The 26,907-nt window shown below is 36.6% G+C and overlaps 1 protein-coding gene across 5 annotated transcripts; it reads right to left on the reverse strand.

Moving 5' to 3' along the window:
• Window positions 1-519: 519 nt before the first annotated feature.
• Window positions 520-26,907, reverse strand: NADK (NAD kinase). Of its 5 annotated transcripts, XM_013091715.5 has the most exons (14): window positions 26,783-26,907; window positions 25,943-26,042; window positions 24,895-24,937; window positions 17,837-18,050; window positions 12,910-12,993; window positions 9,329-9,458; window positions 9,004-9,112; window positions 8,676-8,761; window positions 8,259-8,361; window positions 7,275-7,426; window positions 6,644-6,743; window positions 5,826-5,983; window positions 4,648-4,730; window positions 520-4,055 (listed from the first exon to the last, which is right to left on the reverse strand). In XM_013091715.5, exons 4-14 carry the CDS (start codon window positions 18,007-18,009, stop codon window positions 3,914-3,916), a joined length of 1,320 nt encoding a protein of 439 aa, XP_012947169.1. In that variant the 5' UTR covers window positions 18,010-18,050; window positions 24,895-24,937; window positions 25,943-26,042; window positions 26,783-26,907; the 3' UTR covers window positions 520-3,913. The 5 variants fall into 5 exon arrangements, with proteins under 5 accessions (XP_012947169.1, XP_005011116.1, XP_027299086.1 ...); XM_005011059.6 differs by lacking the exon at window positions 24,895-24,937; XM_027443285.3 differs by lacking the exons at window positions 24,895-24,937; window positions 25,943-26,042; window positions 26,783-26,907 and adding an exon at window positions 22,493-22,682.

Below are 26,907 nucleotides of genomic sequence, written 5' to 3' on the forward strand. Positions count from 1 at the left end.
ATGTGTTCTTTCTTCACAAGGTCTTCACAAGTGAAGTTAATGCTTGTGTAAGTACTTTCCTCAGCTGCAAAAAAAACAGGGAAAGACTGGAGTGCTGGAAGGTGGAGAGTACTTTCACTGATTAAACAAACCCTGGCATTGCAGCCCTCTGCTAGAACTAGTTCATGTGGACAGTAAGAAACACCCATTTTGGCCAACTCAGGACTAGCAGACTGCATATAAATAATCTCAAAAGAATCATCTTACTTGTAAAAGTGAGGGTCCAGTCTTCGGCGTCACTGTTTCCCTGCTTCATGCATAGGCCACTGAGTGCCATTGTCACAGACATGCTGGGTTATCATTTTGGCTATGGACAGCAAGAGTTTTTAGCTATGCAGGCAACAGAAGATGGAAAACTCTTTCTAAAGCACCCAAAGAAGCAAATGAACTCCATTTAAAAGCAGCTCTATTTCCACTTTTGTACCTTCAAAAAACTAGTTAATGTAGCTCAGCTAGCTGAAGGGAAGATTTGTTTCAATGTACACATTAAATCCAGAAACTTTTATTTTGAAACTTTTGAGAAAAGACTTGTATCAGACATACACAATCACAATAGCCTTACATATATTTCTAAAAAACAGAAACTACCATCCATGAGATAATGTCCACACTGGATATTCATCCTCCAAGTAAGCAATTGTGTATACCTAACTGTATAGTCTCAGTCAAATGTTGCTAAACAAATCCAACTTTACAAAAAAGATTTTATTGAAAGGATTGAAAAATATTTGATTTCAACAGTATTTAAAACAAGTTTTCAAAGCATTAACAATATGTAACAAGATTTTTCCTCTTTCAAAAATTTAGTACACTCTGCTTTATACCACACCACATCAGTTTTTAATAACTTGAACTCTCTAGTAGAGACTTTTTTTTTTTTAAACCGATTTCAAAGCTTCCATTTTGGCCCTATGTAGACTGGAAAGTGTTTACAAGTACAGTAATATTTCCAACCCTCATATTAAAAAATAAAAATAAATCAGCAAAACTCTGTTTTACTAATACAGTTCGAACTAGTTTGATTAAGCTACATCAGCAAAATAAGCTTTTACCTCCAATATAACCCAGTCTGCATTAGAGCTTTTATCATTCAGATGTAGTTTGAACGCATTACCCACACTTCAAGCAGTTAAATATGCAGGAAACTTGAGTGCTGGTCAAACTTCACTAGCCTGCTTGCAAATTGCTGGTTTGCAGATTAAAGGCCTTGAAAAGAGACTTTGTACAATAAATTCGTAATGTATTAACACAAGTAATTTGTGTTGCATTTTGATACAAAGCAGCTGGTACAATTATGATCGAAGGAGCTTTTCTGAAGAAAAAGCAAAGGACTAAAGCCATCATATGACTTACTTTCCTGTGGTCAGTGATTGTAGTTCTCTACTAGGCTGAGCAGTGATCCAAACAATATTGTTATCAAGCAGGAAAAGTTGTACAAGCAAAACTGCAGAAGCCTCAAAGCCAGTAATTCAACTGCAGTATGTGATAAATTTAAAGACAACTCCAGCAGATCTAATTTAGAAGAAATAGGTAAGTTTTGTTTACATTTCATGAACTATGCACTCCGCAAATTAAAGTTCTACAATTTATTAAATGATAGTTTTACTATTATAAAAGCATAAATAAAAAGTGCTGAATATAGTTTTACCTTTACAAAAATACTAGATAGATAAGGCTCATTATTTTCACCTCACCTCCACGAAATGATTTCCACTTCCTAGTGTGCCTGGTATTCTGCTTATTTTTCACTAAACAATATATTTATTTAGCCACTATACCCTGTTCCTCTTCTCATTTATTGCATGTTTAAATAATAGTTTCAAAGCAAGAAGTTTGATGTTTTTTTCATAGCTCAAAAAGTAAACAGCTATTTAATAACTGAATACCCCCATCTTAGAAAACCCGTAAGCAGCTTCAAAACAGTGATAAAACAGTTAATGCAGATTCAAGTGAAAGATAAATCTCAAAAGCTATCTTGACATTCTCAAGATATCACAAAAGTTTTTTGTTTAAACCAGAGTAAACCAATATTCTATTCTACAAAATTTACAAAATGAATATTCATTTATATTAACACCATTTCATTGTGTTTTTTTTTTTTTTTTAAATCATTAGCTAAGAGTTTGCTCCTCTTTTACAGAAAAGTGCTCTCATCTTGATTTAATAAAATTAGACAGACTAGGGCAGCATCCAAAATGTAAAGACATTATTTAAACCATTAGAGCACAGAATGTTAGGCAGAGTTCAGAAATTAATACATTTCCCGTCACCACTTTGGACCACATAAACAACATAAGACAATCATGAAAAGTTAACACAGCTTCTCACTCCACTTTCGAGGAAATCCCACCTTCTTCAGTAAGAAAATATCTCTTCCGCAGTTTTATGACATAGCCTTAAATTTAACTGATAATGTCCACTCCTTCAAAGGCCAACGCAGCAACACTGTGAAAATGCTGAAGTTTGGGTAGTATGACCATGAGACTGCACCACAGAGAACATAAATGTAAACATTATTCTTGGGTTTGATTTTTTCAGTTAAAGTACAGTACAAACCCTTTTCTTTTTCCCAAACTATTTTTTGTCATAAAAGCACATACAATAAAATATGTACAGAGAAGTTAGAAACATCTGAAAGCATCTTAAAAAAAGTACATATGAGACTTAGAATATCTTGAATGGGCTGAAGGCACCATTGCTACTCTACTGGGAATGTCCCCTCTCATTTATCAGCCTACCAATGCAGTATCCCTTTCTGTATTACTCAGCACCCAGAGTTGGAAGATACCTGTGGAAGTTAAGGGCATTCAGGACACTATCGTCTTCAAGAAAATAGTAGCACTACGCAATATAGTAGTAAGCGAAGTCCAGATTCTTCCTGAATACCTGGAGATTTTATTTTATTTACTTTTTACTATATTGTCACTAATGCTACCATTTGTTCTAGCAAATTAAAAAAAATAAAATCAACACATGGATGATTCCCACTAACAGGAACTGCAGAGCTACAAACTAGCTCAGCTGCAAAAATGAAGATCACTGAAATAACCAACCCAGCACAAGCAAATGCTCGTCCATGCTAGCGGAGGATATTTACACAGTGATCACAGCCAAGGGTCAAACACTGTTCAAACAAATGGGCACTGTGTGTGCGTGTTTGTGCATGTGTTATTTGTTTTTCACTAATTCCATCTATTCACAAAAAAAAACATTCTTCATGAGCACTATATATCTTATGGAGATACATATATATACTTTCTTAACACTATTTTCATCTATTCATAAAAACAGCTGTGTTCCTTCACAGGTTTTGTCACATTTGCAAGCAAGAAGAAAGTATTTTAAGTTGTCTTGATAGGGAGTTGTTCTGGGGGAGGTGTATTTAAGCTAAAAAAAAAAAAAGTTCTTTGTTTTTTTGAAGTAAATTTTTTTTAGAGCTTTTATATGCATATAAGTCTTAACAAATGGAATTACATCTATAACAAATTGAACAGACTATTTTCATGCCTCTTTTCTACTGCCACTTTTCTATTATCTATCTACATACAGCCTACCACATTATTGGTAAGTTGTGTTACAATCAAACCTACAGATGTGGTTGTCAATACCAATCTGAAGTAACCCATTTTCTGACTGCTCGTTTAAAGGAAATTCATCAAAGTGGATTATAACAATCAGCCTTATTTCTTCAATTTCTCTTCCTGCTGGACAGGAAGCAGCACAATATTTCCAGCTATCAGCAGATCAGACAGATATAAAGTATATCGCTATATGTGTGTCTGAGATGGTGACCACACACGTTAGCAAAAACTTTAAAAGCATATAAAAGGGATACTGCCACTTTCCATTCCCATGATTCATTAGATGTAGACTCTCAAAATTCTTCTTCAACAAAGTTATTCTGCTTCTTCCGAACATTCCAGTGTAAACACTCAGCCAAGCTTTCAAACCAGTCGCTCACAGGATCTTGGAAACAAATCGAAGGAAGGGGATAGCAAGAGGTAGTGATGCTAATACTGGAACAACACAGGAATATCCCAGGTCAGTCAAGGGCAATAAACAGCAATTTACTTTTTAAATCTTCTAATCACTAGGCAGCCTAGCACTGCATTCTTTTGCTGGTCATCATGAACTCAACACTGGGACAAAGGAAAATTCAAGCTACTACCTTGGCCTTGAAATTTTAAGTTTTAGCAATAAGTGACATCACTAAGGAGTCTAGTGTATAACAAAGGATCAAATGCCAAATGTGATGCTTGACTCCCTACTAGTGTCCTGATCTGACCTATGTACTTTTCAACCTAAGAAAGGAAATAAAACAGTTCAAGACAGAGTGTCAAGACATGTCCATCTTCCTTTCTAAGCATGCAATGCTACATGCTTTTGCCTTAATACTTCATTTGCTTTCATAGTAAGATATAAAAGACTCATATGAATAAATAAAGCACAAACTGTGCTAAAAGTGCTTTAAGAGATGTTAGGCTTAATAAAAGCTTTTTACTTCACTGCCTGCAACCCTTCTTGTTCTGCTCAGACTGTCAAAAAAGTGCAGGGATCAGTATTTTCTACACTTTTAAAGAGGAACTACAATCAAAAAAAATATTTCACCTGTCTCCATGGCATATTTCCTGCCTCTTCCTTCCATCAAATGAAACCCATGCTGTATTCCTGGCATCTGGGGAGAGCATTATCTGAAAGAGAGAAAATCTAACCTTCAGGTCCCAAACCTCATTTTTCAAGGAGCAGGGAACACCTTCTCCATCCTCCCTAGTAGTAAAGAATTTATACCTCAAATTTTACTGTTGCACCAAAATTTGTAAGCTGTCCATTACAGCAATGCAGTAGTATATCACACAAGTTCCAAACATTCATTTAATGTTTGGGATATATACTTTTTTTTTTATATGCAATAAAAACCCCTCTGTATACCAAGGCTATAAAAACAGAAAGACCTTCCAGCTACAGCCAGTGCATGTCTTAACCCAGTTACATGTGTTGACTTAGCATCAATTTTGAGAAAGTATATTAAATTAATCCAGAAAAACACATTTCTAATAGGTAATAGATTTAAATCTGTCAGAGTTAGGAAGTTTTGCTCATATTTAACATGCATTCCTATTAAGAGGAAATAAGTGAAATTCAAATAAAATATTCATTTTATTTCATAAAACAAGAATATAAACCCCAGTGTACACTTGTTAATCCTAATCTTTCAAGATACTTCGGAGAGCCCTTATAGCCCTTAAGAACATTATCTTATCATTACAGAAGATTGAAAGCTGGAAGCATTTCTTCCTTACCCATGGGCATTTGTTAAAAATACCCATTAAGTCCATTTTATATTCAGGTTTTATATGCCCTTTTTTTCTGCACAACAACATAAACAAAATTGATCAGGGATTTACAGATAGTATTACCACTAATATACTCTAGATCTAGAACATTTGTTGTTTAGCCATGAAAGTAGAGTTTTTCATTCCCTTAAACTCTACTGGTTTACACGTGCTTTAGCAGAAATGATTTTAAATTTTCTTTGCCCAAATGTAAATGTATGTACTGCCATTTTGCAGAAGTTTGCAATCCAGTAGAAAGCAGTGTAAAGTGTTCTCCTACTGGGCATATTATTTTAAACAAAGATACATTCTTCAACCAGACTTGATCTGGTCCTCCTACAAATGAAAGAATGCAGGATACGCACAGTAATTCCTGACCTCTTCTGTTTTGGTCAGGTTCACATGGTTATTGAGAAAGTTTTTAATTTGGAAAGAGAAATAATATAAGCTAACCTTGAGTTCCACTCCAGCAGGAACAACAATAGGTCTGAAAGACAATGAGTGAGGGCAGATTGGGGTGATCATTATTGCAGGAACATTCGGATGAATCATAGAAGCTCCTGCAGCAGCTGCATACGCAGTACTACCAGTTGGTGTGGAGACGATGACTCCTGAGGAAGCACAAAAATTTCACTTCCTTTAATATTAGAATCAGTGCTGTTATTTAGGAAGAAGACTAAGAATTAGGACTGCTAATGAAAATATAACAGAGAATATATCAATACATTGACTTATTATATTACAACTCTTCTGTGAAACACAAGAAGTCAGAAACTCTTCTGATCCTGGTACGACATGTTTGTCCTATAGGCTCATATAAATGGTGTAAACTTAGAAATATGTGTAACCAGGGATTTAGAACAGAGACATTAGTTTGTCTCTAAAGCTTAAGAATTACGAGAATTAAGAGCTTCTGTATTTCATCAGTTATATTTGAGCCCTTCAGCAAATTCCAGATATTCAAGCAATTTTTTATTGAGGTACTTCTTGCCCTTTGCTCTAAAATATCATACACATACACAAAGAAGCTGTCACATGCCTCCACAAGCCCATAAACAAACAAAAAAAAAAACCTTATGTTTAAGGCTTCCTTGATAACTTATGCATTCCACAATTAAAAATCTGGCCTATTCTTTACAGCCTTATGTTTTCTGTCACCAGGAAACTGCAGCTTGAGGTTTTGTTTCCATGTAAGAAAAAGCATTGTCCAGTACAACAGCAACAGTCTACACATGAACTGACAAGCGATTTAGCTCAAGAAAAAGACTCACCATCTCCTTGCACTGTTGTTATCAGGTGTCCATCTAGAAAGACGTCTACATTGGAAAGGTAAGAAGAAGGACCACGATCCACAACGACTTCATTTAGGACCTGCCATGACATCAAGTATCACCAGTCTGCTATTGCTGGTTTGGCAATGGATTAAATGACAAGCAGAAACATGTTTTCCAGATCTTTGAAAAATTATACTGATTTGGTACCTGTCAAAATAGATTCTCTTTACAATTTCATTTCCTTAAGTGCCAGTTGAAGAGTTTTCATTTATTTACTTACAGGATGTTAAGAATTAAGAGTTATTTGCAGAAGACTGTTACTAGCAATGTGCAAGGCTTTTCACTCACAAGGTCTTTGGGAAATCCCATTTTAGAGCTACTCATTTTCAAAATAGACAGAAAATATTAGTACAGTAAAGTACAATATTAGCACTTATGGTTACAGAAAGAAATGAGGTGCAACACTTCCTCGTTATTTAGTGCACACATTGCGCCCTATGTCAATATGGATCTATCCCACACTACTGGGACAATGTAGTAAATTAACAAAAATGGGAACGTGATAATAAAACGTATAAAGCAAATTACAAGGCACATATTATTTCCTTTGATTATTTTGCAGTCCAACCTGATATTGCATAATTTGCTTGCCCACTTCTTTCTCTATATTTGTAGGTGCCACTCCATTTTCTTCTATACCATTTTGTACTGTCATCTTCTCTCTGTGCTCTTTTACTACTTTCACTTTCAGCCTGCTTCGCAGAACAAGTGCTGCATTGCCTAGAAGCAAAATATAGGAGAAAGTACAAGAAAGTTATGCTAGTGTATTAAAGAAAATTGCAATGACTAGCAACCTGAATGAAATATCATTCATCTATTTCCCGTGCAATGTTCCCAGTTTCATTCACAAGAGAATTGTCTACATTTGATTAAAGTTCAAAACTGATTTTTAGTAGTAATGAGCAAAAATAAAGTCAAATTTGAACCCTATCTTTCCTCCCTTTCTTTATAAAGTAAAAAGAATATTTAAGCTCTATATGGATATGATCAAGATTAGAAAACAATGTTAGGCTCAAGTGATCTACACTGAGACAAAAGCTTAGCTTGAAGAAAATTACTGCATTAGAAACACCTATTAAAAAAGCTTTCTAGCAATATGAGAATTTTATACATCTTTTCACAAATCTACTTTGGATGCAACTCGAATAACCTCCTACTGAAGGAACAAGTTATTTCCTTCCTCAATTATTTCATATGCCTGACCTTTCATTATTTAATCACCGCACTTCTTAGAGGAACAAACTACCATAGACTTCACAGCTATATTCTATTCATTAGTTTAGCTGTCCTTTAATGTATGTTTTGCATCTTCCTCTACTTGCTTACTCCACACTGGACAAAGATATTTCTTAGCCATTTTCCTTTACACAACAGTATAGAAAGCAGCACTGAATGTGTCAATATAATGTAATACTTTAGTTTAGTATATATTTCTTGTGACTCAATCTTATGGGACTACCTAAATGAGTTGGTTAATAGGTTAACCAGTCTTGGAAAAAGCTACAGAAAATGTAACAAAAAGAAACACCACACCTTGTCTCCTTAAATTTACCTTCTATAACCTGAGTGACTTGGGACTGAAAATTCTCAAAATTAAATGGAGTAAGAAATCCAAGGGATCCCAGATGAAAAGCCATAACTGGAGGTACACTACCCTATCAATAAAGAAAAGAATTTAAAAGCTACTGAATAAAAGCAATTAATACTTCAACTAATTGCCTGTAAATATTTTGACTATTGATGCAACTTCAACTGTTCATAATAAAAAACAAAGCTATAATTAAATTAAGCAGCTCAGATATGCATTATTTTCAGAAGGTATCAGGTAAAACAGGCTTGACAAAAAAGAACAAACAACAAAGGACAAACACAGTCCTTGATAACAAAGAAGAAAATCTTAAAATACTTCAAAAAAAAAAAAAAAAAAAAAAAAAAGAGTCCTTTAAGTCTATTTCCAATAAAGACCAACCTGGAAAAGCGAAGAAGCATAAAGTAAGGTCCCATCTCCTCCCAGGCATATTATAAAGTCTATCTGGTTGGAGATATCATCGTAATCTAGAAGCAACATTGAGATACAAATTTTGAATTACCGTTTTTCAAAGGTCTTAAATTCCTAACATAGATTATGTGCAGCATGCCAACATTAACTCATAAACATAAAAAAAACTAACTAGGATGTGTTAACAACTGTTTGCAAGAGACATCTTAACATCACAAACTTAATTCAATGACGAAGAAAATGTTAAGGCAAATAAGTACCATGCCCCAATTTTACTTTTAAGAAGTCATTACCATACCTTCCCTAAAGGTACAAAATTTCTTCTTCACTGGTCCAAAATTATCATCATTAGCTATAGCAGGGTCTTCCAAAACTTTTTTTTCTACATACACTATCATATTGTTCACCTAAAAAAGGTAAAATGAGCTAGTTAATAATCTCTTAAAGTGATTGCCTCTGCCTATAATCTGCATTGGTTTAAAATGTATGAATAGTAGTTAGAATCTCCATCTGCATTATACATTCCTACACATTCCACATTTAATCAAATCAGTAGCTGAAAACAGGTTAGAAGTAAAGTTTCTTGTTACAGTTTAAAAAGAATGGACTTTACTTTTTGTTACCTCAGTAAGATACACACAGAGCTCTTTAAAAGGCTGCAGCAGACTGGCATCACGTATCTTTTTAATAACAAGGACACTCTTGGGAGGTTTGTTCCATGTCAACCGCTGGCTTGCTGGATCCTGAATGTGCCTAAAGAATAGAAAAAGCGCAATGTAACATAAATACTTCGGACAGTTAGATTTAAAACATCTTTTTATCAGAAAAGGTCATTATAAAAGAAACAAATGAGTGACAAAAAGCATTGAGTAACTGCAAGAAACGGCAGAGAGACACTGCAATGCCCACGGATTTTCAAAATTGTTACTACATTTTGCCTTGACAACATTCTGGCTAGTTAAGAATATATCCTATCACATGCCTTACTGGAACAACAGAAAGAAGGATACAATAGTTTGGAATTATGATGCTTTTTTTCCCTGCACGAAACCAAGACAAGTCTTATTATCAAGACTATTCAAAGACCTGAGAATCTCAAGAACTAAATATATGTACACAACTGTTTTTGTGTTTTTCTAGGGGTAAAAATGAGTTTAGTACTTGTTGTTTGTTAACACACTTAGTTGATGTAGGAATACCCAGATGTAACGTCTTTCTTCATTTGGATTTACTTCTCAGCTACATGATTTCACAGTTGTAGTTTGTGCATTACAGACATCCCATCCTTTTCCATATGGTGCAGATATAATCCGTAAAGCAAAGCGGATTAGTGTATATATGCTGAACAAGCCAAATTTACAAAGATTTGGATTTAGCATTTCAGGGGTTAAAATAAAACAGATGCTGATGCTGGAAGTGGCATAACCTGCTCCTTTTACTTTCAAGAAAAAAGTAAGATGCTTATATTCTATATAAATACAGCAGAAACTATAGACTAATAGTCTAATACCAACAGCCTTTACTCACAAACACTGCTGACACTCTCTCTAAATATTACATTAATGCAGAAGAGTACAAATACTCAGGATCACGTAGAGGCTTTCAACAGCAAATTTATACTTCAACTCATTGTATTTTACAATCAAAAGACCACAGAACAGAGGGAAAGTTAGAAGGGTTCCTCAATCAACTAATTGGAGTCTAGCCCCTGACGCAGGGCTGGGGAGTTTTGAAAAATACTATACTTGGTCGAAAATATCACCCTGAATCTCAGGTAAGGCTTCTTCTGACTTGACAATAGCTAAAAATAAAAATAAAAAAACTAAAATAAAACACTGATTAATGCAACTTTGTTTAGCCCTTTCAAACAGCTGCAAACAAATCAAAGATTTATATGCTATTTCCAGTTCAAACTGTGACTAAAGAAATAAACTTGAGTACAGAAAAGAGTTATTTTAAATAATTCCTCAAATCTAAATACTGTTAAAAGGCAAAAGTCAGCTGTAGAGAAACCACCCCCAACAATATTTCAACATGACCAGGCTACCTTGTAAAGCTGGCAGAGAACTAAAGATTGCAGCATCGCTTTTCACTTAGTAAACCTAGAACTAACACAGTCTTTATTCAAACCAAAAGGACAGTCTGCCCACTTCAGTCATACTCACCAATTCCACGTAGTTCTAAATGAAAAATTATTCATAACATGCTTTAATATCTTCATTTTTTTTTCCTGAAGTCAGGCAAATGCAACAGTTCCAAAAAAGACTGAGGCATTAATACATTCCTAAGAAACTGCTACTTCAAAAGAAAACATTTTCCCTTGAAGGTTTTTCTTTTCCCCTCAGCTAAATATTTCAACCAGTCCCAACAAAACGTTGTAAGGCTTTACAGCAAATTCCCTTATATAAAGTATGTTCAGAAAATATACTTCGAAAAAAAAAAAAAAAATACAGCCTTCAGAAAGTAGTTTTTTTCAACACTAGCATTTAAGTAGACACCAAGCCCTTGACTAACTGAAGCCCAAAGATAAAAACTAGGATTTTCTGTTATATCCTCTCCAGTGAAGAGAGTTTCACATTACTAGTGACAGCAGAGAAGAAAAAGGACAAGCAAAAAGGATATGCTTGTTTTTAGAAGCCACAAGAAGTCGCAAAAAAAATCTTACAAGTAGTAAGAATAGTAATTTGCAATTTGATTGTCAAATAGCCCTATTCTTTGATGACCCAAGCATGCCCTTATCTCCCCAGCTATTCTGAACGCTGCATAAGCAGGCTTTTCCCTGCCAAGTAGCGTGCATTTAGGATTGCCTACCGCCTCTGTACTCAACTGATCTTGACACTATTATTATATTGTCCAGTGCTGGCTCAGCCCATGGGGAGGAGCATATTCATCAGGATCAGGTGGGTAAACATGCAGGGCAGTCTAGCAAGCCACAAATGTTAGAAGAGGTGGAAAGAATAAGGAAGTTCAGATTTCCCACATACTGCAAGATTTCCGCCACACCTGTGTAGGAGAAGTTAAAATACCACCAACCTACTTAGAGGAAGACCACTGTTATTTTAGGTATAGATTTAAGGAAATAAATATTTAATTCAAATATGTTAAGTGTAAAGTCCAAACAATAAAACAGAACTTTTAAAAAGGAGAAAATATGTTTGCATGCCTGCTGAGTACAAATGAACCCTTACTTTCACACTAAACTTATCAGCAGGCTAAAAAAAAACTTGCCTTGATGACACTCAGACAGAAAGTGCCACAGATCAAACCACTGCCTCAAATGCCCGATACCAAGAGGAAGAAGGTTTTCCTCAGCTGAGATTTCACAGTACACAGAGCAATTCCTCTGCCTTGTGCTGTCCATAAAAAAATTTGCTCACAAAGCAAAATCACAAAGCAATTTCTCTCACAAAGAAACACTTTTCTTTGTGGAATAAGTAAAACGCTACCAATTGCTTCTCTGTACCATAATTAGATTGCTGTATGGGTGGTTGATACACATGGAGTTTACTGGTTCTGTTGGAAAGGCTTTATTACCGTTGCCACTGTTGACCACAAACTAAGGATTGAAGATTATGCAAAACACGTCTAAACAAAACTTCAGTATTTAATACTATTTGCATGCCCTGTCCTTTTTTTTTTTTTTTTTTTTTAAATGTGAAATGGTTCCTTTTCTTTTCAAAATATATACATTGGGTTAAGAGTAAACTCCATTAGTTTAGATAGTGGATTGTGGGCCTCAGAACATCACGTGAATTACTAAGGTTAAAGTAAAATTAATTCCCTTTTATGTCTGTTATCCTGAGGGAAATACTCCAACTGGCAAGATTACTAGAAGTCCATACAGACAAATACTGATTTTATCCTATTATAACACGGAGAAAACAAAACAAAACCAGTAACATTCAAATATTTACTTTTTAATATGCAGATCAAGGTAACACATGTTTAATTGGTTTTACTTGAGAATCCAGTTCAGCAGTGCTGTACGTTCTCTACTCAGGCAGACTCTTCAAAGGATCAGCATGTGATATAAACGGCATGCCAATTTTTGCAATGCACACCCTAGAGCTTGGCAATCAAGCAACGTAGAAGTCTCTGAACATCAGGTAAAATACAAACAAAGCTGATTTGGGGATAAATAGTAGATAAGTAAACTTATTTCACATAGAATAAGCACAAAAGCATCCATTTGACAAGTACTTACATAATCGCTTTAGGATTTTGCAGCATACAGGCCTTTGGTCCAAATGTGGTCACTGGGCATGGTCCATGCAAGGAGCGTGTTCTCCTGGACATAAAAAGTTAAGTAATAAAAGAAACATTATGTCAAACTAGGTATTATTAGTTCCCCAACCAACAAAACCACATCTTTGAAAGAGTCACGTTAGGCAATGAAGGACAAAGTCCATTTCTTAAACCTACATTTGTGGTTGGGTAGCCAATATAATTTTACACATATTAGCTCACACATTTCAAAGCTAAATTTTAACTCCTGTACCTACTTCCTTGACAGTGATTTTAATTGAAACCTCACTCTCATTTTATGCCCTCCTGACACGACTAAATGCTAGCCTAAGTGGCAGTACTAGGCACATATTCTTGCATTCATTTAAACTTCACTGTGCATAGAGGAAGCACCACAGCCTCTAATAAGAGATGGCCAAATTTTCCTCAAGCTGATTCTGTGCACTCATTGCAAGCCTGCAAAGTTTCTATTTAGTCACAACTCTCCTTGGTAGTACAAAACAAAAACTGTACATTGGTCTCTCAGGGATACAAAAAAAAGTAGATAAATCTCAAATTATAAAAACATAACCATTTTCAAGGTCTCATTATTGTGAAAAGGAAAAACCCTACATTTATGGAATCAAGTACAAATAATTTCTGTTTCAGAATTAGCCATGTAATATACATATTTTAAAAAGATATTTTTTCCAAAGTTAGAGTAAAAAAGAATTTAAATAACTGAAGAACACATTTTTCACTTTTTTGACTCCTCAGTTTTTGTCTTCTCTGCATTTCCTGAAGAACTACAACTTATCTAGGAGCATACAGTTTTAGAACAGGAAATGTGGAATGATTAAATCCAGCATAAAGACACATAACACAGCTTTTTAAGGTTTTTCCTTTTTTAAGGAAAAAGTGTAAGTCTTGACAAGCAGTTAAAAAAAATAAATCTCACAATACCAGGACAAGACCTTCAGGTTTTCTTGTTGCTGTTACTCTTTTTGTGTGTGTCTATCATAGTAACAACGTCCCAACTGCATAAGCTTGCTTTTTAGTTTGTATCTTTGTACTTAATAAATTAACAAACAAGGGCCTTTAAATTTTTAAGGCATACAGAGATACGTATCTGCTACATCAGAATTCAGTTCATTTTATTAGGTAATAGGTTAGATTACCTGATTTAAAAAAAAAATATTCCTTTTTATTGATCATGTTAAAAACAGCTTCCAATTCTTTCCACCTCCCTCAGAGAACACAAGGCTTTTGACTTTTCTAAAATAGGTTATTTAACAGAGGAGTGCTTGTAAGGTTAATTTAATCCCTTGAAAGATAAATGGAAGACATCCTGGCCTGAGACTAACACTTTTTTTTTTTTTTTTAATTCTTAAGAGAACAAGCAATGAAGCATTATTCAGGCAGTTTTGCCTTCTACCATTTAGTGACGTGAATGAATTCCACCACATAAAGAAACAGATCACACTGCAATCTCACAGAGCATACAGCTTGCCACTTCCAAGGAAACACTGATAATACAATAGACCCTCCACACCTCACTTTCACAAAACTACTTTCAGGTTGCTTGGTAACTTCACCTCTTCCAGTACATAGCAGACTTGCTAACAGTACTACTGCAGTCAGGAAGCATACCTTGGCCAATCACACAGGACTGTAAAAGGGCATGGTTTTCAGCACTCTAAATATTTTACAACTTCCTTAAGCACTGACCCTGAATTAGAAACTCCAGCAATCAGGGAGAGAAGGAAGGAATAGTAAGGTTTCAATAGTAAGATTTCCATTTCACTAGCTGATAGATGTAAAGAAGCCTGTTTTTCTAGTAGTTTTCATGAGCTATGACAGTCTTAATACTGCTAATACCTAACATTTGTGAAGTAAATCAGAATTACCATGACACTAACAGGATTTCATTACTAAGAAATCTCAAAATAAATTCTGAAGAGGAAAGATGATACAAATCTTTAAATTTATTTGCTTACTCCTACATAAATCTAAAAGATATGTAGACAAAAATCATTGCCTCCAATCTTCAAAATAAGTATTTTTGGATTAGGTAGAAAAATTGCTAATTTTTCATTTATCCAATTACAATTAATACAGACTTTGTCTTCCAAGAGATGAGATCTGAAGAGTCGTTTATCCTCAAACTTAAATCCCGCCCAAACCACAGGATTACTCTTAGCTCTAGGATGAGATTATCTGGAGCAAGTCAGAACTGTTCTGCCTTAACCCCCCCCCCCCTCCCCCCAGCAAATCTGTATATGCTAGAGAGTAAAACTAGCTTGCATCAAGTAACTGTTGAAATGTTACACAGAAGCTGTTAGAATTATTTAAATAAAAACAAGTGGGAAATATACCTTTCTTGTGCTTAATTCAATTAACACAGGAACTGGTAACTAACCTATTCTTTGCAAGTAATAAATCATCGTCACACTGCCTTTTATTGTGTATATTGTAAAGTAGCTCAGACCAGCCAGATGACTCACTCATAACACACAAAAAAAAAAAAAAAACACCACAACAAACCACAGACATCTACTAAAAATCAAAAACAGATGACAGGTTAAAAAAATATATAATAAAATTAAGAAATAGCAGCAACATCTCATTTGTTCCATGTCCAAGAAAATATTCTTCTGCAAGATTTGAATACTGATAATTAAAATTTGTCTCCTACAGCACATACATAGAGGTGGTACCTAGCTGTTATTCAAATATTTTTTTCCATTTATAAATCTGGATATGGTAATATTCTTATCTGTCTGGATCAGTTATACGTGTTATAAAGTTTCTTAGTTACATTCAAGGAGAAAAATGAGCAAGAATTCATATTATTATAGATTAATGTTTGTACAAAAATTTCTAATTAATAATTTGGATAGATTTAGTTAAGATTTTGCTTGTTTTTTTCAACATGGCCTTTGCTAAGAATGAGCAGCAATGCACTGGAAGTTACACATCTTTCAGAAAGATGTACTTGCCCATTCAAAGCAGATTCTTCTTCAATTTGAATGCTGCACAGCAAACCTGAGATCACTTTTTGTCTGACATTCTACAAAATGCCTCGTGACAATTTTAAACTAATTTGAAGACAGACAGTTAATGTAGAGCATCTTAATGAAAAAACACTGTAAACAATAACCCTAACTTCTCAGATCTAAAGTTTAAGTGGAGAAAGAAAACCAGACTGGTTTCACAGCAGGCTTTCAGTGTAAAGACTTACCTGTTGACTATTGTACAGAGCATAGCAGCTAGAGCAGCACAGTCAGAGCACAGTCCTTTGCGAACATTTTCCAAAAACATTAAAGTATACAGACTGAACTATGTATGCAAAACAAGTATTTCCAAGTATTAGCCTCTTGAGATGAAAGCCTTTTATTATACCTCCCTTCACCATAAAGCTTCCCCTGGGATCTTCAGATCTCACCCACATATGCTCTGCTTTGCAACAGCAATTCTGCCAGCAAAGTTGTAACTCTGGAGAATTTCACCTGTTGAGCAATGCCTCTGTGATTCTGTCCATGCCTCAGCCTTACGTAGGATCACAAGATAAGGAAGTTCTGCTATGCTTCCCACAAGATCTAGACACACAGCTACCACAGCATGCCATTTGATATTTACAATGGGTCCAAAGATCACAAAAGTGAAAGATCTGTCCAAGTTGTCCACATGACAAGAGCCTTGAGTCTAGATTAGGAACTTGGCTCCAAGAAAAACTGGGCGTTTCTCACTGTTGTGATGCCATCTGCAAGCACCAACCTATTTTGTGCTGTGCCACCTTACCTTCACCATAATTCTCATACAGGTTTTTGATGCACAGCACAACAGCTCCAGCTAGGGCAGTTATAAAAGCTCACAGAAGTCACTCTAATGTTCACGGATTATTTCTGACACTACAAACACTGCAGATACCTGCTTTGACAGCCTTGCCATTTTGATCACAGGTCTGTTCCTAGTTGAGTCCCCACTTTTAAATTTCTCATTTCGTTTTAGGCTAACAACCCTTTAAAGTGCATTTTAAAGTTCCCTTAAAAAAAAAAAAGCAAGCGGTTGAGCAAGAGGCAAAACTCTGCCAACTAGTCAAAGATCAGGAACTATAAACAAAACTGTTCCTTTGCTGTGACTTGAGCAACCATCAGGCTATAAATTAACATCACCCAGTAAAGATGCATTTGCATTTTATTTCTGGAAGGTACTTAAAGCTTCTGAAGCTGGGTTGAAATACGATGTACTTAAGTATTCAAAGTACAAGCCTATCCCAAGACCCTGGAAGTATTAATATACTCCCGTATTTTAAAAACTTCCTTCACTTGGAAACGTACCCATAGTTTGTTAACTAAGTTTCTCTACTAAGAGAGACTTTCAATACGTAACACTACAGATAGCAGTTTCATGTGCAGTCTGTCTTCAAAACAAGGATTTCTTATGTTTCCCTTATCCATTTTTAAACACAAACACTTCCTTGAATCCAGACTGACGTACTGACTTCAGACATCAATCAAATTGAAAGCTTTAAGACAACACATTAGCCATTTGCTTTAAGAAGTCATACATGCACATGCAGAATGTTGCTGAAACACATCTACAAAAAAACAGTTTAACATCTACCAAGAAATACTGAATCAGAAGCAAGTTGTGAGAACCAGTCAGAACTTAGTCACATGAACACCAATTTAGAGATGACCACATACATGGCTACTTCAGAAATCCAGCATGGACCACAACAGGATGGCTCTCTAATCGTCTCTCTCCCCATTTGCTACCACAAAAGCATATGGTTCTTTCTATTCATTATCAGGTAACACAGCTGTAAGACTATGGTTATATAAAAAGAGGAGCAAAAAATTTATTTATTTAAATAATACAGCAGGGAGAAACAAGAGCCGTACCTGAATTCTTTGGTGCTTCCTAGGGCTGGAGAAGCAGACAGGCTTCGTGACTTAGCTCGTCCCCTGCTAGTACTGCTCCACTCCTCATCATCGTGACACGTTGAGCAGTGATATGCAGAATCTGCGCTCACATCAGCCTTACTGGTGCACAGTTTTTCTCGATTCACCTCCATACTGGAAGTGGAAGAACCTCAGAGAGGGACAAATTTAATTCCTTTGGAAAAATATGAGGGGAGAAGGGAGAGAAGAAAAATCTCAGTATTAGCAAGCTAATAGAGCAAGTATTAGACACTGAGTTGACACAATTTGGTAGACACTTCTCACAAGCATCTAGGCAATTGAGAAGTTCTTTAAAATCATCAGAAGATGCTGGAAAGAAAAAAAGATCAGAATTAGAACTCATATGTTCCCAGATTTACAGCAGTTTTCATATGAAGCTGTTGAACACTTAGTTCAAGACCAGAGCGTCTCCAGTTAAATCCAGCAAAAATAAATTTATTTTAGAGACTGAAGAGGAAAAAGAGCTTTAGCTAATTACCAGGAATCAAGAACGTGGGGGTATCTATAAAGTCACCTACCAAGTGATACATACATCAAACAAAACTAGGATAAGCTACAATAGAAAAAATGTGAAAGTGAAAAAAAAATTAAAAAATAGTGACAATCTTAATAAACCTCAGGTCTCAACTAAAATGAGATTAAAACCAAGCTGAGAAGAGAGAAAAAACAAGTCAGAATTCTGACTGAACTGAAATTCCCAAATCATTTGTGACAAACTGAATAGATGGTCCAAACCAAACAAGACGAAATAAGAACAAATATGAATTATTTCACTTCCACTAATAATCAGCACAAACAGAAGATAATGAACAGCTGGGTAGAAGGAAATTTTGCAGGAGTAAAAGAGAAATAATTTAAATATCCATTCTTCCCCAAAATAAAACACATTTAAATTTGCATCATTATTTGAACTGAATAGAAGAAGCCTTGTCACAAAACTAGAAAGCAACTTTCAGTGTGTAAAGAAACACTAAACTGAATACAAGCATTATCTGAAATAATGAAGTCTAGAGGAACAGTACATTCCTCAAATGATTTCAACACAGGAAAAAATGTTGGCTCATTAAATTTTTGCAGATGTTTCTAAAACAGCTTTCAGCACATTGGATGGGCTTCTTACTGTATCCTGTACAGAATGGATCAGGACATTATTGTAACTGTTAAAATGGACTTGGGCTCTGGAAAATACTCATGGAATAATGGTATCTGGCTGTACAGTTAAGAGGATAACATCTGAATAATTTTACAAGTACTATGCTCCACAGCATCTCAACTTTTAGATAACAAAGGCCTCGACAAAATGTAGTAGTTTATAAGGAATACTGGTTCATTACTCAATTAGACAGAACCACCACGTAACCACATTAGAATCTATTTTGCTCTTACACCTCATGCCTACGCTAAAAAAACATGACTACAACAAGGTACAATTAGAGCCAACCATTAATAATTGATAAGATCCTGTGCTTGTAAAGATATCAATGCTTAGTTGTTGGTTACTCATTGCTTAGTATTACCTGTAACCATGACTCAGGAAATACTTGTTTCAACATATTTTTGACAGCTGAAATTAGAAGAATGTAGCTCCATTATCTTTGACCAGTTGATTCATGTGAATAATTCTCTCCAATCATGCAAGCACATATGTAAAATATTGTAAAATCTGACTCAACAGAAGTTATTTTTATTAGATTTTAATTTGTATTATGCGTAATCACAGCCTCATCAAGTTTCAGGAATACATCCTTGGCTGTTGTTTCTGAACCAGGTACAGAAAACAGGTTGCTTAGATATTTAAGTTTCAGAAAAGAAGTGACTTTATCAGATACTCAGTATCTGTCTGGAAAGGGTCTTTCAGCATCTGTGTGCACATGAGGAAAGTTCTTACAATGTTTGTTCTTGAAATCATAATCTCAAACTAGTTCACTGTCCGTAACCTCTGAAATAAAGTCTTGAATGCGTGTTTTATTTATATTTTTCCCCCTACAGGCTAACTGGATTCTGAATGGTTTTCCCCATCAAATAGAGGAAGAATCAAAAATTTTGAGTTCTGAATTTTAACAAAGAGCACTTTATTCATCAGGTTTATGAAAAAGCCATAATGGAAGTTAGAAAACTTGACACTAATTTACCATCTGTTTGTAGATATTCAAACATACCACATACTTATAATTTCTGGACTATTAAAAAAAAGCAAAATACGTTATATTTTTAAATCTAAGGATCATTCTTTATAACCAGAAATCATAACAAGTAGATTACTCTTGCATTGAATGCATCTGTGTAGTGGGGTCTGAACAGGCTTCTCAAGCCAACAGCAGTGAGCAGTCCCTCATCATCCCCTACTTATTCTCAGAGGGGCATTCCTCAAAGATATTCATATATTCCTTTATTTATTTATATATATATATATATATATATATATTATATAATATATATTATATATATATATATATAATATATATATATAATATAATATATAATATTATATATATATATAATATAATATATATATAATATTATATATATATATATATATATATATATATATATATATATATATATATATATATATATATCCCCTGCACATACATGCTCAAAAGCCACAATTTTTAATTATTTCTTAAAAATCTGCACTAAAGATAGACATACAAAAATTTGACAGCCCAGGATATGGAACCCATCCTATTCCACAGTATCATCATTAACTAAGAGGTGCAGAGAAAAATAATTTATATAAAAAGTAATAAATTAGGTGTGCTTCCTAGTGACTTTGAGAAATCTTGATCTGACAGATGCTGTCAGCCAAGAGAATTAGATTAGCACAAAACTGGAATAAAGACATTGCGCAGATCTACTACTAAATACAGCTTAAGAACTTGATATTCCTCCCATGTAATACTTTCCAATTCAGGATGTTTTAAACTACAGCTTACACCATGTACTGTTTAATTAACATCCCCTCACAAGACCTTTATTAAATAAGCAGACCTGACATAAGGACAAAACTATCACTGAACAGCTCCCAGGATTGGATCCAAAAACTTGAAGCACAAATCAACAAATGAGTGAAAAGGCTGCTCTGGTCTAAGTCACATCCAAAATTAAGAAAAACAAACAAAAAGATTTAGAAGCATAGCGTTACAGAACGAAGGACAACTGACAGAGATTTAACACTTGAACAATAAAAATCCCTTTACGATGTCAGGGAGTAGCAAGTTGAGTCACCTTGGTCCTAAATAAATAAATAAATATATTATTGTAGCCTATCCCATCTTCAACTTCTCCATCATTACAAATGAACACTCTCACGAACCAGAACTCGACACAGGTTTTGTCAAACCACCTTTAGATAGAAGGAAGCGCTACCATAACATCCCACAAGTTAAACTGTTATTAAGGAATCCAGGCCTACACTAAGAATTCTAGCTATAAAAGAAGCTTGAAACAATTTCACTAAGCCTTCATACATATGTAAACCACGTCCTGGTAGCCTGGAAAGAATCATATGCACTCATTGTACAATGCAACGTTCACCACTGTTAGATCACGCTGAACATAGCATGAGAACCATGCACTTTTGATGCAAAGAGCTACACAAGGCACAGAAGGCTGCAAATCATCCAGAAATTTAAACCATTCTTTGCATGAGCTTGCTTGTTGGCTACTATTTTGTAACAAAGTTTTCCTCTGTGAAATGCATTACCCTAAATCCTCACAATGACAGGATTACTGCAGGGTCCACCCCAACCAAATACACTACTTTTAACGTGCTTTTGAGACTGTAGCAATGCTACTAATTTCTTGGAAACTGCATAAGCCCACAGAAACTCTTCGTTCTGTAACATGTTATCAACTCTTCTATCACTGCAGACAGAACGATGTTGTATACAAAAGCCAGTATCAGCTGCCCTGCTGCTACAGACCCCTCTGTGCTTAATCACTTAATTCTGTAGCAGTTTGTATTATTATTACATTTTACTGAACAAATCACTCAGAGCTCACATGCACATGACTCCATCCCCATGGCACTAAACCTCCTCTCACCTAGAAAACTAGAAAAAGAAGGAACATCTGCATGACATACATGAGGCTTTTTTCTTTAAGTTTAGAACTTCATATCCTAGACACTATCCTGAATGTGAGGAAAAACCTTCATATCCAGACACTACCCTGTATGAAGAAAGATCTTCGTATCCTGGACACTACCCTCTGTCTGAAGAAAAACATAAATAATATTCCATACTGAGATCCAGATGCTGGAAGCAGTTGAAATTCAGTGGCATCTTTTTGATTACATTCTACAAAAAAAACAAACAAACAAAAAAAAAAACAACAACAACAACAAAAAAACGCACCACACCACAGATAGCATGACCATCACGTGTTAAATACCCGGGGAAAACAAGCCTATTCTTTAACCCTTCCCCTCCAGAAACCCCGGCACATAGACTCCCCCTGACAGCGGCGAGGCTCGGCGTCCCCGCCGGGAGGTGGCGGCCCCCTCAGCCCCCCGGGCAGCCGCGTCCCGGTACCGTTCGCCCTCCCGCCGGCCCAGCCGCCCCTCAGCGCTCCCTGCCCGGCTCCCCCGCTCACCGCGGCTCCCTCAGAGGCCGGCCGGCCGGCCGCGGTGGCTGTGGCGGTGGTTATGGCGCTGGTTCTGCCTGTGGTGGCTGTGGCGGTGCCAAGGCAGGGAGTGGGGCCGGCGGCCCCAGCGCGTCTCCATCGTCCCTTCCCCGCCCAGCGCCTGCGCCGGCCCGGCCACGGCTGCGCATGGGCGGTGCGGCGCGGGGGCAAGTGTAATTAACCGGAGTCAATTTAATTAAGGTGGAGCCAGGCCGGGCGGGCCCTGCCTGCAGCTCCGCAGCCCAGCTGAGGGTGTTCTGCCAGCCAGCGGGGTAGCTGTTGGTTTGTGTGGAGAAAGGCCCGTGCACAAGTTGTTTTCACTGAGCTATAGAGCGCCTGCTTGTTGTTTGCAATTAGAGATTAGCTGTAATTAGGGTTAGTCCCCAGCTAAAGGTTAGGGAAGGCAAAAAAAGAGCCCACACCACACGTCATGACACACAGACAGGAACTGTGGAACAGCTGCGGGTTCCCCAAGCAGCTACGGTGCCCTCAGAGGACACCAGCAAATGAAGCTTTACACAGCTGTGGCTGCCTGACGTGCAGCCTTAGCAGGCAGCTCCAAGCTGCCTGCACACACACAGCCCTCGGATCCGTAACACACCTCCTTGTTCCCTGGGCTGGCCCGAGGACAGGCACAGACTTATGCACCCAGCTGGCCCTGATCACTCCATGCCACACCTCGCACTCCTGCATGACCTGCACGCGTTGTGCTCACACACACCTGCTGTATGACAGCAGTTTTGGATTTGGACATTCATCTTTCCTTAGGTAACTCATCTCAACAAGAGACAGAAGCTCTTAAAATACAGAAAACTATTTTCCATTCTGTCCTTGACTAATTTTTTAGCGATCCTTCAGGGTTGCTAGAGAAGCAGGTTTTCTAATGTCTAGATGGCATTTTCTACCAATACAATTTTCAAGAGGTTGTACAGTAGATTGTATATCAGGGCAAACCTACAGTGTTTCCAAGTTACACAATTTGAGAATGTGTTAATGTTAGATTTTTTCCTTTTCCTTGATGCATAAATATAGGTGTGGAGTTGCAAAGAAGTGATAGTAAATGAAGAAGCAAACTTGGAAAGGGGGAAGGGGGAAGTAGTTGCCACATAAGGGGAAATAGTGTAGGCAATGTTATATCATTTTAATATTTTTTTATTTATTTTTAATTTTTTAAGTAAACCCAGTGTTCTGAGTCAAACTTTTGCTTTATTCCTCCTTCTAGGCCGTACTAACGACCCAGTCTACAAGGAGTTAATGAGACAATACACAGTTCTATGAAAATGATAGCTTGGAGACACACAGGTCTTTCAGGTACTTAAAAGGGATGTTCAAACTGCAAAGGGACAACAGAACATGGCATCAGGAACGAATATAGCACTAAGTTGCAAAAAGTCAAGGCATTTATCTCAAAAGCTGCAGTAAAACATGTTCCAGCAGGAGACACGCTTGGATGTAGTGCCTTTGTTAACTATGCCTGACCATGCCCAAATACCATCTACAAAAGCTAACAAAAGAGCAAATTTTCATTTGAGTTGGCTATGGGGGGGATTTTTCCAAATCCATAAAGATGAAAGATATAAGCACCACTAGAACTGTTTCCCATAAGAATACGTATTGGCTGTTATAAAACAAACATTTCCAAGTGGTAGTTTTTTTCTAAGCACAGTTACATCATACAGGTACGCAACATTTTGCAAGACGCATGAACTCTGGACTTGATGAACACTTATCCTCATTAACTGATAGAGATCAGATAAGAGTGTAATCAGCTGAGCCTATCCTATTTATAAAAGGGCTACAGTTACAATAGCAGCTCTGAGCTGCCCAGGTTCAGCAATGATCTTGGCAGCTCTACTTGCTGGTCTGGATGCATGTAACAGACTGGTAACCCCTCTTCCCTTCTATACAGATTGATGTGCCATGAGAAATAGAAGTCTTACGTCACTTTTGAGCACGTTCTCAGTAAGGAACGTAATCAGAACAGCATAGCTCATTAACCAGGTTGTGCTTCTTTTCTCCCAGAGAAAACACTAGGGAAGACTGAATCAAGAGAAACTGAATTAAAGAAAAATCCACAGTAAAACTGAGAAATAAGCATAACAACATCATTCTTAACACCCCCCCCCCCCCCCGGGTTTTCAGTTCTGTGAAGTACATTTGACTGGCCTTGGATTAACAAAAGAGGTAAGTTAACAAAAATGCTATTGCTTGCCCAATTCATTGCACAGAAGGTGCCAGGTATGAAGATGCTCTGCTCTGTCTCCATCTACAACTCAAACCTACTTTCAGCAAATGGTGTTTCCACTGAACAGGAAAAAAATAACAAATTTTCTTCAGTGACACTTAAGAGAGTCGAAGAACATAGTTCTTACCTCTTGAACCTCATTTCAAACTGCCTCTGATGATTCAAAATTCCTGAGGAATCACAAGAAATAAAAATGTACCAAGAAATTTAAATTCTGATGAAAACAGTGTCATGAGTGTGACAAATAAGCTATTATCAATGTGCCAAACTACAGATCTACTGACATAAGGACAGAGTAATGCATGCCACAGCATTGCATTCATTATTCAGGCTGATTACAAATAGCTCCAATAGTTACGTAAATGTCTTTATCCCCACTTTAAAGACTGGAAATTAGATTAATTGACTTGCAGAAGGGTTCACAAATCTGTGCCATAGCTGAGATAAGCAATCAGGAATGTTGGCATGTAGCCCCATGCTCAATCCACTTGACAATACAAACCATCTTTGATAACGCAAGGATAGGATTGAGGGCTGCTGGCAGACAGTAAAGAAAACTTACGTGTAGGTATCAGAGAGTGGAGAGAAGCAGGAGAAATCTAACATGCAAAGAATACTGTAAAGTGGAAACGTGCAAATTCTTTGAGTGAGTGAAAGGCCAAAAATTTAGCCCTGTTATACAAAACAGCTAGCTAGAAAAAACATACCAGATTGTTCTAAGTGCATTGGCTCCAGTTAACAAAGACTACAGATTTCATAGTCTCTGAATACATTTTAGCAATTTTTAGACAACCTTATTCACTACAAAATATTCTTAGAGGAGTTTAAGGAGAAATTTGAATGGCTGAATAAAAGTAATATAAAGCCACATTTCAGATGGCCTGCTAGCCATGTGATACAACTTAGGGATAAGACTTGCAAAAAGCACTGGGTTGGATAGCCTGATTACCTCGTTGGACTTGATTATCCAGGATCCACAGGGATGAAACCAAAGTGACCATATTTTCAGTTTTTGGACAAAACAGGTGGCTAAACATAAATCTCAAGGTCATCCAATTGAAGTTAATATCCTATACTTAATACAATCTAGATTCACGCTAGATTATGGGACAAAAATGGGTTTGTACCACTGACCTGCTCCTGCTAGTTAGTGTACAAGACCAACAGCCACTTACACTTCTGGATCTTCCTTTGGAATCCGATAGCTGTAGTCAAAGCTTTCTTGTCTGAAGGAAACAAGTGGATGCCAGGTAAAAAGGGACCCTGGAGGAGCACCTGAAATTAAGAGGACACCTGAATCTTTCCCTAAGGCAGTATGAATAGCTCAGCTATTGGAAACAACAACTCTACTACTATATACTCTCCTGGGAAGCTCCAAAATAACCTGTTTTCTCCTGTATAAGTTTTACTGTGTGAACTGTATCAGCTGATGCAGGCTCAGTTGAGAGTCCCTAAGCAAATTCTAAGCATGTGCCTGTTTTTCAGTTTCACTGCTGACAGGCTTCAGTGTTGGGATGAAAACACAGAGGATTCGGCTTCAAAAAGTTCTCCTGTCCCAAAGAGTACAATGATTATGGCAGAGGGCAGCTGAACTGAGTAAGTCTGTAACTAAAGGCAGTTTCTTTTTTGGAAACACATGTTCACAGCTGTTTGATTCAGTCCATGGCTTTGGGCTGCCCCCAAAATTTCTAACCAGTATTGAGCTGTCACAGTGTTGAGCAACATCCACAACTGAGGATTTCTATTAAGTCTGATCAGTAAAGATGACTGTTCAATCTTGATGAGCAATGATTTGGCTTGAACTATACTTGGCATCTGAATTATGCCTCAGCTGGAAGTCATCAACCCTGAGGAAGTTTCAGCAAGTGCAAAGTACTTATTTTGTCTCATCACTAGTAAGAACTATCCCAAGCAAAGATCTCTCCCACCTCCATATTGTTCTCTATATGAAAATAAATGTAAACAATTATGCAAATATATCTTATTCTTTATGAAAATAGACACCTGGGACTTACCTCCTATCTCACAGCAGGATACAGCAGAGAACTATGGAGAAGGACTTGGGCTACCGCTTGGGGTGTTTTGGGAGGTGCTCCTGTCTCTGCCTGTGTGACTCATGCAGTCTGTTTTTCTGCCTCCA

Source organism: Anas platyrhynchos, chromosome 22 (assembly GCF_047663525.1).
Source record: "Anas platyrhynchos isolate ZD024472 breed Pekin duck chromosome 22, IASCAAS_PekinDuck_T2T, whole genome shotgun sequence".
Taxonomy (NCBI): domain Eukaryota; kingdom Metazoa; phylum Chordata; class Aves; order Anseriformes; family Anatidae; genus Anas; species Anas platyrhynchos.

Bases quoted from the DNA above. Each gene is read 5' to 3' on its own strand.
- NADK (XM_005011059.6), bottom strand. From the start codon at position 18,009: ATGGAGGTGAATCGAGAAAAACTGTGCACCAGTAAGGCTGATGTGAGC. The intron at 9,113-9,328 runs GTAACAAAAAGT...TACCTTTTTTAG, and splicing joins TCTGTGTGTATCTTACTGAG to GTGAACAATATGATAGTGTA. The intron at 5,984-6,643 runs GTGAGTCTTTTT...GTGCTTCCTCAG, and splicing joins AACAACAGTGCAAGGAGATG to GAGTCATCGTCTCCACACCA.